Below are 15,938 nucleotides of genomic sequence, written 5' to 3' on the forward strand. Positions count from 1 at the left end.
GACAGCAGCTACAGTATTTGTAGCTGCTGACTTTTAATTTTTTTTTCCCCAGGCTGGAACTCTTCTTTAAGCAAAAATCAACCAGGAGGCAGGTCAACTCTCTCAATAAATGGAAGCTGGAAGTTCAGACAAAGAACTCAATACACTGTTATATATTTGAATTATTTTACTTTTTAAAATTTTGTAAATTTGTTGTAATTTTGCTACTCCTGTGATTAACACACTACTGCCACACTTCCAGCTTGCTCTTTGGATTCTGAATGAGAGTCTCAGTGTTAATGAGCTTGCCTCTTTGCTTCCCTCTTCCTGTAAACATGAACCTCTTCTCAAAGTCTCCCTTCCATTGAAACTTTTAGAATTGAATCTCTGTTCAGTGCGGTAGAGGCTGGTTTGCTACTAAAGCTGGTCGTACACTAGTAGATTTTCAAATGAACGGTTGTATTTGCATTTGTACAAACAGTCATTCAAAAATTCTCGGTGCTTACTTGATAAATATCATTCGAAAGTACTTCCACATTTTGCTTGCTTTTAACATTCAGCTCTGTAATGAATGTAATTTCTAGAACAAAAATCACATACACTGTTAGAAATGGGTTTTTTAACAAAAATTTGCCATCCTTGTCCTTTGATAATTCTTGTCACTATAGTCAAAACCCAAATGTCAATTAGACTAAAAAGTATTTATTATTTACTGGGCGTTCAATATTAAGTGTGAATATTATAGTTACAATGTTCTTGCGTTGTTTATAAAATATGTTATTGATGGTGTAACACTGGGGGTTATTTACTAAAGGCAAATCCACTTGGCACTACAAGTGCAAACTGCAAGTACAAAGTGCACTTGAAATTGCACTGAAAGTGCACTTGGAAGTTTAGTTGCTGTAGATCTGAGGAGGACATGCAAGGAAAATAAAAAAACAGCATTTTAGCTTGCGCATGATTGGATAATAAAATCAACAGAGCTTCCCCTCATTTCAAATCTACCCCTCAGATTTACAGCGACTACACTTCCAAGTGCACTTTCAGTGCGTTTTCAAGTGCACTTTGCACTCGTAGTTTGCTCTTGTGGTGCAAAGTGGATTTGCCTTTCGTAAACAACCCCCATAGTGTAGTAAGGCCCTGTTCAGTTTTCTCAGCTTTACCATCTTATGACTACTCTTTGACCTATGTGTTTTATTGTAGCTTTTCTTGGACTCGCAATGGCACCCTTTTTGACACAGAAAAAGATCCACTGGTAACAATGAAACCAAACTCAGGAACCCTTGAAATAAATATATTAAATGGTGGAAAAGCAGAATCTTATGAAGGGGAATACCAGTGCACTGCCAAAAATGACCGTGGAACAGCTGTATCAAATAATATTGTTGTTCGTCAGTCCAGTAAGTCATTCTGTACAAACTAACTTACCTGCGTGAAATATACTATGGAAGTTATCGATCTGCAAAGTTCAAATTTTAAAGCGTTCATCAATTAACAATATGCGCTTTCTTTTTTTCTTTGATTCTTTTACTTTTATTTGTCTGTATTGTATTTTTATGTTTGTATTTTACTTCAAGAGTATTGGTAAGCAAGCTTCATTTTATTAAAATTCTGATTATAATTCATGATGATACACCACTTTTCCATTCTCTTTTCTTTTCAATGCTGGATTTTCTGTTTAATTCTCTTGCTTTTTTTTTTCTTTGATTAAAGACATCTTAATAATCCTCAAAGCCATCTTGTTAGAAGGTAATACCTTATAACTGGTTAAAAAAAAAACTGCATGGAAGTGCAAACTGTTCCTTCAACTTTCCTACTTGTGGGACCCCTCCAGAACGCCCTTCTCCTCCATAATGATACAATCTCTCCATAGAGATTGTAGAGACAGATGAGTATAGAAGTAAACCTGGGTAATGTGTCCTCAAAGATAAAATAAGGGCACTGCGTGTAATTGCACCAGAATTTAAATGAAAGGGTACTGATCTCAATTGGTAATGACAGTTTCAGATGTTCACTCACACACAGACTAGTATGTCTGAAAGCTCATGTCATGAAATATAAAACAGATAAAACACAACAGGATTTGTATAGTGCCAGGGGTGATAAATAACCTTCATCTAATTAATGAAGTAGTAACGTTGCTGATTTATCATTGATATCATATAAATTAATCCTGCTTACTAGGCATAATAGAATCTTCTTCTACATTACCCAGTGTTTATCTTAATTCACCAATGTCCTATTGTCTATTGCACAGAAACCCTGTATGTTATTATTACAATTCCTCTTAATTTTCCTTTTCTTCAAGCCGCACACACTGTTCCATTGAGGTGTTCTTAATAGCGTGTTCTAAACAGTAAATGCTGAAAGTACCCATAGACATAGGATGATGGTGAGGATGTTAACTATCTCACCACTAGAAAATACTTTGCACATCCAGCATCTAAAGAAATTATTTAGTGCATATCATATTGTCCATACAATATGAAGTGCAGCACCAGACACATTTGGGGAACAAGAGATAATTAGATTAAACGTTCCAGCTATATTAAGGTGTATGTCAAGTCAAAACATTTTTTCTTAGTTTTGGATAGGGTGTGGAAGGGTTGAAAAAGCTGTTGGACCTGTTGGACACCTGGAGAGATTATGAACTCTCCAGCAGCAACAAAAAAAGAAATAAATAGAAATAAAAATGCTGTTTTGTAGTAAAGTAGAAGACTAGAACCCTTGACAGATTTGTGTGTCTCTGTTGTCACTTTTCCCTTACTTCTTGTTTCATAAATCCATTGTCAATGGGAATGAACTTGAGGGAAAACTCCTCTAATGTTGCCCACGATATCAGCAAAATCCAGACGGGTTCTCATCCTTCCCCACTCTATCCAAAACTAAAAAAGGAAAAGTATTGTGTTTTATCTGCTTTGTCTTTGGTGTCCCATAGTTATGGACTGTGTTCTTCATACACCATCCAGTTATGAATGTGTCTCAATTCTTAATATCATATAATACAGCAGTCACCTAATGTGTATGGGTACTTTTCTATTTACAGTAAATTTGCAAAATGTGGGTATACAAAAATAGAGTAATGTAATATTTATTGAGCAGTTATATTGTAATTTATATATTTATATATTTCTACTAATTTAGCGGTCTTGGTGGCACTAAGGTTTATTATGCCGAGCATGGGAAAGAAGTGGTACCATTAGCAGAAGGCGGTCAAAGTGAAAGGCATGTTGAGATCTCAGCATGGTAGTTACTCTCTGAATGTTAGCAAGCTCAAGACACATATATTGTATTTCCAGGACACTGTAGTAGAAGCATTTAAATGGAAAATCTCAGTTTGAGTATATTCGTCACACCGGGAAATATACTTGTTACTCAAATAACAGGGAACACAGTTGACGGAATGGTCTTAAGTACAAATTATAGAGATCCAGTAGTCAGATAAAGTGTGTAGAATGTTAAAGGTGTTCATCGGGGTGACCTTAGCTCTGGATCGTATTAGTTTTGCCATACGCATTTAAGGATCTAGAAAAACTGCAAACTTTGTGAAATGTCAATTTTAATGTCAATTCACAGAAACCAAGGCATGAAATATTTTTATTTTTATTTTTTAACAATTTTTGCTAATTTATCAACTTTTTTTTAATTCTGCTAAATTCACCCATTACATTTTTGCTGTATTTTCTATGTCAGATTCAAATCATCATTTCACGGTTTTGCTCATAGAAATGTTGCAAACTTCTTACTAGTGTTAATGCTTTAATTACACTGCAATGGGTGCTCTCCTGATGGGTGTTTTTACAGACAGTGTTATGCCCTTGGCTTGTCTGCTCCATTGGCCATGATCAGCTGCCACAACACCTCACCTCTTACCTGTTATGTAGGGATTGGCCTATTTGGCTGTATTAACTTAGACCTGAAATTTGTAGGGAACTTATAAGGGGCCACAACTTTATGCCAAGCACTGAAAACTGCCAGGAAAAGTCATGGGGTAGATTTACTAAAACTGGAGCACTCTTTACTAAAATCTGGTGCAGCTGTCCATGGTAGCCAATCAGCTTCTAACTTCAGCTTGTTCAATTAAGGTTTGGTAATAAAACCTGGAAGCTGATTGGTTTCTATGCGGAAGCAAGCTTGATTTTTCTCTCTTTAGCTTTAGTAAATGAACCCCATAGTGTCAACATGTCCACTCAGTAAATGTCAATGAGTTGTCCATTGAGAAGAGAAGAAACAGCAGCAGTTTGAGGCGGTGATAAAAATATCGAGCTGTGAAAAAAATACTGATTCATGAGAAATAGGAACTTCCATTAGTTAAGAGCTAATGGGGCAAAATAATGGTTCTACATCTATACAATATTTGTTTTTTTAAACAGAAAGGATAAAATGCTTGTAATATAATTCAAGTAGTAGTGAGGGGTGACACTTTTATTATTTAAAACAAGGCCACAGTAATGCAAGTATGCTGATTTTTAGGGAGGATACGTTGGGGATTTGTAATACAGCAGTGTAATGTAATAAACAAGTCATATGAGCACACGTGTGAAAGGGTTTCAGCCTCTGTCAGATCTTTATTGATGTAGCTCTCACCATTAGGCAGGAAATGCTGGGAACTCTTTTCAATGGTGACACAGAGAAAATCATTTTTGCAGTTGAGTGCACCAGGATTAAAATGACTGTGATGCCCACACCCCTTTCCCTTCCATTTCTTGTCCTGGTGTCATAGGGACAAGATGTGAGGTAATATCACTTCAGTGGGGTCACAGAAAAAGAAAAGCTTGATATGTTATGTCTTCCCCAAAAATGTAAAAAAAAAAAAAAAAATTGGATGCAGTGAGATTTTAAAGTGATTCTGAAGGCAGACTTTTTTTTTTTTTTACCTTAATGCTGCTGTCAATCAGAGCCAGTGAGGAGGGAGCAGGGACGGGGCTGAGGCACACTGTGTGTGCCAATGGACACAGAGAGCGCAGCTCCGGAGCAAGCCTGCACGAGGCTTGTTAGCTTGCTATGGTGGACACTCAGCAGGTGCAAGGGAGAATCTAGAAGTGCCAGCCAGGGACCCGAGAAGAGGATCGGGGCTGCTCTGTGCTAAACCATTGCACGAAGGAGGTAAGTATACCATCTTTGTTATTGAAAAAAAAAATCCCCTTTACAATCGCTTTAAACAAACAGACCTATTCCTGAACTTTCAAGCGATGAACACAAATTGCCACAAATAAAAAGATAGCTTTGCGCATAACAGCTGATTATTTTGCCAGCAGAGTGACCCATGGCACCCTGTGAAAACAAGTTGTGACTATTGACTTAGGACAACATGTTAGGGATCACCAGTCATCATGCCATGTGTGCTTCCTAACAAATGGAATGCCGGTATATTTATGAATAGTGATCACCCAACCTTATCACACAAATTTGTGGGAGGCTGATCAGCTTTTGAAAACACTAGAAAACAAACGTGGCCACAGTGCAAACATCAATAAGAGCATATCTAATTTAATAAAAGCATAAACGCACACTTACATATGGGTAAGCGAGGGTCTGTAAAGATGATGAAGAGCAGCACAGCCGGCCGGCGCAAACAGCTGTCATGCACAGACTCCAGGACGCCAGAAGGGGCAGGCAGAATCTGCAGGCTAACTGGATCAAAGTAGCAAGCAGCATAGATGAAAAGGGGGCATGTGCCCCCTTTCACAGAAATGGCTAAAAAGAAAATCTGACAGACATTAGAACCCTCCCTTACTCTATCCAACATGGATCCTCTTCTCAGGCCCCCTGCCAGTGTGCTCACTCCTGAGCCAGCTCTGTATGTCCATAAGACACACAAAGCACGACTCGGCCCCACCCTCGCTTCACTGGCTGTGATTGTCAGCACCTGGAGACAATTGCTCCCACTGCTGTGTCTAAACCAATGGAGAGAGATGACAGAGCGGCTGCTCTTGTGCATATCACTGGTTCAAGATTGGGATCAGGTAAATATTTAGGGGTCTAGGAGGGAGCTGCTGGCAGAAGGTTTTTTACCTTTAATGCAGAGAATCCACTTTAATTGGACTTTGGTCAAGTGAGAGGTTCATGCTAGTACTAGTTTTAGATGAAACACTACAGAAATTATTACATTATTCAGGAATATGGACTCAGTATTTCTCCAATCTATTTCATCAAATTCGCAATATAGAACAGTACATAAATGACCAAACTTTCCCAAGGGCACAAATAAATGCCAATTTCTTATGTTACTTACATTTTGATAGGTTTTGCTGTATATATCGGTTTTCACTTGTGTTCATTTTTCCAGGATCCCCTCTCTGGACAAAAGAGAAAATTGAGCCAATTGTGATGCAACAGGGTATGCCCCTGGTTTTACCATGCAAACCTCCAAGAGGTTTACCACCTCCTGTTGTATTCTGGATGGATAACTGTAAGTCATTGGTTTAAATTTTGTATTTCTGTGAATATGCTTATAATGTATAGATAATTGTTATTTTATGAAAACATTTGTAATGCTTAATTGTGTATCCTTTGTATGATCCATAAAATCTAAACAGGGCACTGTGTATCCTGACATTGGATTCAGCTACAGTCATGGATGAAAAATCATATGTAATGAATATCACAAATTATATTTCATTACCCCAAACTGGCACTCAACCAGTTATTAAATTAACTTGTTTTTATAACATGTTTATTTGCTTTTACACATTAATGTTTTATTTTATTCAATAATTCAAGAGCAACTGAATATATTTGATAGGCTGTCAGAATTCAGAGTCTATATTTTTGCCATTCTGAAGCTGATTTTTACCAGTGAAAAATGTGAAAATGTAGACTTGTTTATTAGCACAGGATACATATAACCATACAATCCAAGAGTGATAACCCTTGCCTGATTCGCCCAACATTTAGCTGGAGGTACACCTAAAGAGTCTGTTTCAATGGCTTTGTTTGAGTGGGAATTGCTTTTCTCCCTGTATGAGTAAATGAAATGCAAAAGAAGAATGGAGCAGGTTGATGCAACTTAGCAGGAGCTTAACTGCAGGTCAGAAGGAGGTCAACTGCACTTGTAAAGACATTAAGGTTAAATTCATCCCATAGAAATATTCTAAAATGATCTGGCTAAATCAGCAGGCTAAATTCACCTAAATGTGTGCTGAATTTGCTCATCGACACTAGCCCTTTATGTGTTTAGGGCTTATGGGTAAAACAGCTACTAGGTGGATACAATGTTACCATAATGACACAAAAAGCACAAAGATGAATTGTTGAATTGTGAAGAATGTGTAAAAAGTGGGAATTTTGCAGATTGTTGAAAATGTCAGATCAAGGTAACTGAGAGAAGCAGATCAAACTTGTCTAATCTGGGCATGTGTGGGAGGAGCACATCAAAATTGTCTAATCATGTTCAGATATGAGAGGAGCAGAGCAGGACATGTCTGATGAAAGGCAGAGGTGAGATGAGCTGACGAGAAGAGCAGAATTGAGATGTGGAAAGTGCCAAATGACAAATGTAGTAGGGGCCGAGAGAGAGAGAGCATTAAAGCAGGGAGACATGGAATAGAGGAGGTGGATAATAGACACGATGGGGTTTATCTACTAAAGGCAAATCCACTTTGCACTACAAGTTCCCTTGAAAGTGCAATTTCTGTAGATCTGAAGGAGATATGCAAGTTAAATAAAAAACAGCATTTTAGCTTGTACATGATCGCATGATAAAATCAGCAGAGCTTCCACTCATTTCAGATCCTCCCCTCAGATCTAAAGCGACTGCACTTCCAAGTGCACTTGTAGTGCAAAGTGGATTTGCCTTTAGTAAATCAATCCCAATAAGTGTGAGCACAAAGAAATAAGTATTAGCAAGGAGAAGGCATGAACAATCTGAGTGTGACACCAATAAGGACAGAACATCTAAGAAGTAGTATGATAGTTAATGGAGCAGGCAATGGGCCAGTTGGGCACTAGAACAGTGATTGGTTGTAAGTACAATTTTTATTTCATGTCAGTGCAGTCAACCTCTCAAGCAATCTAATGAACTAATGTGGATTGACTTGATGTTCCCAGATTTCACAGATGTGTAAAAGCCATAGCAGCACTTATTTAATGTCTGGTGTCTCAAAAAAAATGTGAACACCGCTCTGTACTTGACACTTTACTGTACATGAAGGTATTAGACCAAGGAGCATTCATAAATGACTTCAACGTTATTACTATTATTTTTCCAGTTTTCCAAAGACTACCTCAGAATGGAAGGATTTCCCAAGGTCTGAATGGCGATCTTTATTTTTCCAATGTTCAGCCAGAGGATTCACGGGATTTTTACATCTGCTATGCAAGATTTAACCTAACTCAGACTATCCACCAGAAGCAACCTATTTCCTTAAAGGTTTTGGCAAGTAAGTATGAATATTTGTTTAGCAATTGGTATGAATGAATTACCTAACTTAACTTTGAATGGTCTATATATAGGATTCCATATTAGCTAGTTGTAAGCATCGCTGCAGTGCAATGAGAATTTACTGGTGCCAATTAATAAACTGTTACCCTTTTAAGGTAATACACATGAGCACTAAATAAAGTATATTATTTTAGTGTAAAGTTTGCCTTAAAGAGAAATACCTTCAGCAATCTGCAAAACTCTGCTGTCATGGTTAAATGCCAACCCATTCTATGGACCTTCCTGATACTCAGAAGCTAAATGTTGCTATATATCATCACACGTTTTCTCTGAACAAAAAATTAATTTTCACAATAGAATGATTTGATTTCTGTTACTGACATTTAAGAAAACTGTCAACTAAAAATCTATGAAACAAACAGTTTGGCTTTGCTTTTTCATTAAAGGTCATCTTGAGATTTTAAAGGTAGTATAAATCTCTATGGGATGAGCACTTAAAAGGAAAGTATTTTATCAGTATGCTTCACAGCTGTAAATCTGGAGGGCATTAAACCAGTTGTAGCATTACCAGTATCCTGGCAGTGCTACAGAACACTTCACTGGACTGAAAACAATATGCTACTGACATTTTAAGTACAGTTTAATTTTGTTTCCTTTATGAGCTTACTAATATTTCTGATAGCGTTAGAATCTTGTGCATATTGTGCACATCAGTCCACAGGCACACACTTGGATGTGTGTGTTTTTAAATGCATGTATAAAAAATAAGTCACGTCACAATTAGATCGGCACAGTTGCACATATTCTCATTTCAAGTCCTGTAATTGCCTTGCTTCAGTGTTCTGCCTGATGCCTGAGAGAACCTAGGCATTTATTCATTACAGTGTGCTAGAACCCACATTATGTGTGTATATATGTGTGTGTGTGTGTGTGTGTGTGTGTATATATATATATATATATATATATATATATATATATATATCGAGATATAGATAGATATAGATATATAGATAGATATAGATATATAGATATATATAGATTATAGATAAAGATTTACATTTTTATGTTTTTTATACATTTTCAGTTGCCGTAATTCACAAGCAAAGCAATCGTAATTTCTGTTTTCACTTTTTCACCATTTCTGCCTGATTTTTTTTTTTTTTATCCTATGCTAATATGTTTGCGATCATCATCCATTATGAAATATTGTTCTATTTCTTTTAGCGGATTCTATGAATGAAACTATAGCTGCTAATTTAACTGACACTGATTTTTATGGTGGTGAGTTGTGCTGAAAAGAAAAATAGCATCTATTATCATAATAGAATTAGTTAAAATAATCCATATTTAATCCATCTAACATAATTATTTCACTTTTTCTTCCTCCCTGTCTGTGTCATAGTACAACCTGTATTAAACTCTACTTTTACTAGAACACCCACATTATGGTAAACATAACTAATATTTCTTTGTAAGTTGAAATAGAGATCTTTTTTTGCAGATGTGGAGGGGGAGGAAAACAAGATAAATATTATGAACATTGGTGTGATAAGAGTGTGGTTTTATCCACGTATAGACTGTTGTCTTATTGGGCTTTCTAGTTTATACTGTTGTACCCCCTAATAAGTAAGAAGATACAGTAAAAGTTGCACATAATGCAGCATGCAGGATTTCCAGCTTTTCACACAAACTATGGACTCCCACAAGGGATATACATTTCTTCTAGAGAGAGAGATATCTCTTCTTTCTTCATTCCAGAAATAATATCAGATGAATTACCCATGGACCTTTTTTCTGCTCTTATGCACAAACAGTAAATTAGTAATGATGACTTATAACTTTAAAATGATTCACGCTGAAGAACAAAGGCGAGTGATTCAAGGCTAATGATACATTTTTATACATACCAAACAGTTAAAAACTTTAGCCTTGAGGCCATGAGTAAGTAGTAATTTGCATCAGTCAAACATTTTGCACCAATTTGCAAAAAAAATTATATTTTAATAAGCCATAAATGGTTAGAATTTTGTCTGGTTCAACAAGGATAGGCCAAGATTTGAACCATGTATGAGCAGGCTGAGTAACGTGGGTACAACCAGCATATCAGATTTTTAGTATGCCATTATTGATATATTTTACAATAATCACTGTGTCCTCCCGGCAGGTACAGCTCCCTGCTCCCTCCCTCTGAGAGAACACAATAATTCTGTGTTAAGGATTTCCCCATCAACACTGGCTGTGTTAATGGGAGAATCAAGCGATTTTCATTCCTGCGACCAGAAAATTGCATCACCTATGGCCTGCCTTATATATCTTTTCTTAATTCATGGTTCTGCATATTGCAGATTGCTGTTATTTATACATGCGAACAGCCAGGTGCATAGATGTATACTGTCGCAGGTATTCTACAAGATTATCAAGCTGGTATATGGTCTGCTGTTCTCCATTTTTAATAAATACAAGAGATCCTTAATGATATATTAGGCAAGGATGTCACTGTTACAAATCAGGCAACAGTAATGATTGGATGGATATCCAAGACGGTCATATTTGTATTCATACATGTATAAACCATATGGTATGAATATGTAATCCATAATCTACCAGCCTCAGTGCGATTCCTACAGTATCTCACAAAAGTGAGTACACCCCTCACATTTTTGTAAATATTTTATCATATCTTTTCATGTGACAACACTGAAGAAATTAAACTTTGCTACAATGTAAAGTAGTGAGTATACAGCTTGTATAACAGTGTACATTTGCTGTCCCCTCAAAATAACTCAACACACAGCCATTAATGTCTAATCTAATGGCCCAATTAGCCATTTTTCTCCCCGGTGTCATGTGACTCGTTAGTGTTACAAGGTATCAGGTGTGAATGGGGAGCAGGTGTGTTAACTTTTGTGTTATCGCTCTCATGCTCTCATACTGGTCACTGGAAGTTTCCACATGGCACCTTATGGCAAATAACTCTCGTAGGCTCTAAAAAAATGTATTGTTGCTCTACATAAAAATGGCCTAGGCTACAAGAAGACATCCAAGACTGCAGCATGGTAGCTAAGACCATACAGCGGTTTAACAGGACAGGTTCCACTCAGAACAGGCCTCGCCATGGTAGACCAAAGAAGTCGAGTGCATGTGCTCATCATCCTTTCCAGAGGCTGTCTTTGGGAAATAGATGCACGAGTGCTGCCAGCATTGCTTGAGAGGTTGAAGGGGTGGGGGGGTCAGCCTGCCAGTGCTCATACCATACGCTGCACACTGCATCAAATTGGTCTGCATGGCTGTCGTCCCAGAAGGAAGCCTCTTCTAAATATGATGCACAAGAAAGCCCACAGTTTGCTGAAGACAAGCAGACTAAGGACATGGATTAATGGAACCATGTCATGTGGTCTGATGAGACCAAGATAAACTTATTTGATTCAGATGGTCTGAAGCGTGTGTGGCAGCAACCAGGTGAGGAGTACAAAGACAAGTGTGTCTTCCTACAGTCAACCATAGTGGTGGGATTGTCATTAATGGGGCTGCAGTGCTGCAGGCACTGAGGAGCTACAGTTCATTGAGGGAACCATGAATGCCAACATGTACTGTGACATACGGAAGCAGAGCATGATCCCCCTCCCTTCGGAGACTAGGCCGCAGGGTAGTATTCCAACATGCTAACAACCCCAAACACACCTCCAAGATGACCACTGCCTTGCTAAAGAAGGGGAGGGTATAGGTGATGGACTGGCCCAGCATGTCTCCAGACCTAAACCCCATTGAGCATCTGTGGGGCATCCTCAAATGAAAGGTGGAGGAGCGCAACATCTCTAACATCCACCAGCTTCGTGATATCATCATGGAGGAGTGGAAGAGGACTTCAGCGGCAACCTGTGAAGCTCTCGTGAACTCTATGCCCAAGAGGGTTAAGGCAGTGCTGGAAAATAATGGTAGCCACACAAACTATTGACACTTTGGGCCCAATTTGGACATTTTCATTTAGGGGTGTACTCACTTTTGTTGCCAGTGGTTTAGACATTAATGCCTGTGCATTGAGTTATTATGGGGGGACAGAAAATTTACACTGTTATACAAGCTGTACACTCACTACTTTACATTGTAACAAAGTGTAATTTCTTCAGTATTGTCACATGAAAAGACAGGGCTAAACATTTCAAGTCCAGAGCTACTAGCCAGGCCTTAAGGGTTACTCGCCACCAGTTGCCCCACCCAACCCAAACATTCCTCGCCCCTAATCCTTCCCCTAAACACTCCCTCATAAATTATCTCTTGAAATGACACTTAAATGTTTCATGCAGAATTAAGTTACAAAAATAAATATTAACAACTTTGTCAGTGCCCCTCAGCACAGCCTTACCAGTGCCCATCAATACAGTGTGACCTGTGCCCATCAGTACAGCCTCGCCTGTGCCCGTCAGTACAGTCTCACATGTGCTCATCAATACAGTCTCACCTGTGGCCGCCAGGACAGTCTCACCTGTGCTCATCAGTACAGTCTCACCTGTGCCTGTCAGTATAGTCTCACATGTGCCCATCAATACAGCCTCACCTGTGCCTGTCAGTACAGCCTCACCTGTACCTGTCAGTACAGTCTCGCCTTTGCCCGCCAGGGCAGTCTCACCTGTGCCCATCAGTACAGTCTCACCTGTGACCATCAATACAGGCTTACCTGTGTCTCAGTAGTCTCACTTGTGCCCATCAATACAGCCTCACCTGTGACCGTCAATACAGCCTTACCTGTGCCTGTCTGTAGTCTCACCTGTGCCTATCCATACAGCCTCACTTGTGCCCATCAAGACAGTAGTCTCACCTGTGCAGAGGAAGAGTCGAGCTGGCCGATCATCGGAGAGCGGAGATTGCCCGCTGTAACAGCTTTCATTTGAATGAACTACAAGAAACATGGTTTGTTTCTGCAAATCGCTGTATGGGTACATCTGTACCTTTTTAGGGTGATAGCAGGCACCCGCTGCACGGCCGGGAACCCAATGCGCATGGCTGGCGGGCGCAATCGCTGCCGGCCACCCACGATCGCGTGCACGAGAGCAAGGACAGGGATTTGTGTGTGTGAAAACACAAATCCCTGTTCTATCAGGGGAGAGGAGACATATCATTTGTTCCTATTAAGTAGGAACAATATGTTTCCTCCCCCAGTCAGTCCTTTCACCATACAATTAGAAACACTAACTAGGGAACACATTTAACCCCTTGATTGCCCCCTAGTGTTAACCACTTTCCTGCCAGTGACATTTATACAGTATTTTTAATAGCACTGATCATTGTATAGATCAGTCAATGGTCCCAAAAATGTGTCAAAAGTGTCCAATCTGTCCGCTGCAATGTCACAGTACTTCTAAAATTAGCAAATCACTGCCATTACTAGTAAAAAGAAGAAATAAAAAGAAATTTAAAAAAATGCCATAAATCTTTCCCATAGTTTGTAGACGCAATAACTTTTGCGCAAACCAATCAATATACGCTTATTGCAATTTTTTTCACCAAAAATATATTGAAGAATATATGTTGGCTTAAACTGAGGAAGAAATTAGCTTTTTTAAAACATTTGGGGATATTTATTATAGCAAAAAGTAAAAAAATATTGTGTTATTTTTTTTTTTTCAAAATTGTCAAAAAATATAGCACAACAAATAAAAACCACAGAGGTGATCAAATACCACCAAAAGAAAGCTCTATTTGTGGGAAAAAAGCATGTCAATTTTGTTTGGGTACATTGTCGCACCACCACACAATTGTCAGTTAAAGCGATGCAGTGCCTTATCGCAAAAAAAAATTACCTGGTCATTAAGCAGCCAAATCTTCCGGTCTGTAAGTGGTTGAAGAAAGGCAATTAAGCATTTTTACAGGAGGTCAACAATAGCAGGCCCCTTACAGAAAATATTTGTTGGTAATCCGAAACTTTATAGTTCTGACATTTTGATACATAGTGCGTTTATGAAAGTCAGCAGGAAGCCTAGACTAGGAATACTATTAGGATTATTGTTAGGCATACTATGAAAACACGCAATCAAAAGGAGTTCCCCGATCACTAGAATACTGATAAATGGAAGTGGGTTGGACTGGTGTACAGTTATGTCTGGATGAAAAACTGAATTTCTCTTTTGAGTTTATCATCAGTTTTGATTGAAGTGTTGATTAGACATCTTTCTACTTTTAGTAAAAACTAGGAAATATCAAGCTCTTACCTTTTTAACCCTTTTGTTTTGAATTGTATTGTAACTGTACTGTATCACTTTTTTTGTAAATCACCGTACTAATTTTAAATAAGCATTGCTTACTTTTGAAGCTTGCCATAGCAGCCTTGGTGTCAGAATTAAGAAACTCTTTGTAGCTGAAAAAAAAACACAAAGGATTGCTGACCGCCCAAAAAAAATTCAGTCCAGTTTAGGTGCAAGTTATACTTGTACTGTCTGTTGTGCTGCAGCTCTACACAGTGGGGTTGATTTACTAAAGGAAAATAGACTATGCACTTTGCAAAGTGAAGTTGCTCCAGAGCTTAGTAAATTTGGTAAAGCTTAACTTTGCAAAGCGTAACCATTCACATGCAAGGAATATAAAAAAAAATTGAATTTTTGCTTGCACATGTTTGGATGATGGAAGTCAGCAGAACTTCTGCTCATTTACTAATCCCTGGAGCAACTGCTATTGCAGAGTGCACCTTCATTTTGCAAAGTGCACTGTCTATTTGCCTTTAGTAAATCAACCCCAATATGCCCAGTGGTAGGAAGGGGTTGATTTCAGTAAAACATACTATATACCAGTGATGACGAACCTTGGCACCCCAGATGTTTTGGAACTACATTTCCCATGATACTCCATTACACTGCAGTGTAGTGGAGCATCATGGGAAATGTAGTTCCAAAACATCTGGGGTGCCAAGGTTCGTCATCACTGCTATATACGTTTCATTGTGAAGCTTTTATTAACTGTTTGGGATTTCATACAATTTTGCAGATCCAAAGCTATGTATTGCCAAAAATATCATAATCAAGTGAATGTCATACTTAATAGTCTAGGGACCAAAATAAAGATGGTAATGCCACAGGTTCTGGTCTCAATACCCCTCCAGTCTATACTAGCACAGATTTAAACGGGAAGTTTGAAAACTTTAAACAAAAGGTCAATATCACATTATAAAATATTAGTATCTGAGTGATGGGCATTATATGGATTTGAAGTTCAACATAGATAATCACAGAGCTGCTCCAAGATTTGGAAGGAGATTGACAATAATGTCTGTATCCACCCAGATGCCCGATCAGCAGATGGTTCAGGCTCTCAGCACACTGCTGGGAGCCTGAGCCTGCCACTCCTGCAGCTCCAAAGCTCGGAGCTTCAGTGAGCGCTGGAGGGGCAAAGCAGAGACTGACTGACAGTCATGTGATTGCTCAGTTCTTGGATTTAGAGTTGGCAGGGGAAAGCTGGAGGTATGCATGTTTTTTTCTTTTTTCTTCACTTATCATGCTTCTCCTTTATTGAATTATGTGCAGTATGGACATTGTTATATATTACATTTAGACTTTATTAAAACTTTATTTTTAGCAATTTTTGTTTT

At 38.4% G+C, this 15,938-nt stretch overlaps 1 protein-coding gene across 27 annotated transcripts in view; it reads left to right on the forward strand.

Moving 5' to 3' along the window:
- The window catches only part of NRCAM (neuronal cell adhesion molecule), a 286,030-nt gene that overhangs the window by 181,298 nt on the left and 88,794 nt on the right, over positions 1–15,938 (forward strand). For 12 of the 27 annotated variants that reach the window (XM_077472151.1, XM_077472158.1, XM_077472165.1 and 9 more), the window contains 5 exons: positions 1,183–1,379; positions 1,693–1,728; positions 6,269–6,391; positions 8,190–8,360; positions 9,587–9,643. In XM_077472151.1, coding sequence (XP_077328277.1) covers positions 1,183–1,379; positions 1,693–1,728; positions 6,269–6,391; positions 8,190–8,360; positions 9,587–9,643 — 584 coding nt within the window. The remainder of the gene's footprint in view (positions 1–1,182; positions 1,380–1,692; positions 1,729–6,268; positions 6,392–8,189; positions 8,361–9,586; positions 9,644–15,938) is intronic. The other 15 variants (XM_077472157.1, XM_077472171.1, XM_077472160.1 and 12 more) reach the window with 3 other exon arrangements.

The sequence above is a fragment of the Lithobates pipiens genome, unplaced genomic scaffold (assembly GCF_037356315.1).
Source record: "Lithobates pipiens isolate NorthernLeopardFrog02 unplaced genomic scaffold, aLitPip1_a1.2 Scaffold_8, whole genome shotgun sequence".
Lineage (NCBI taxonomy): Eukaryota > Metazoa > Chordata > Amphibia > Anura > Ranidae > Lithobates > Lithobates pipiens.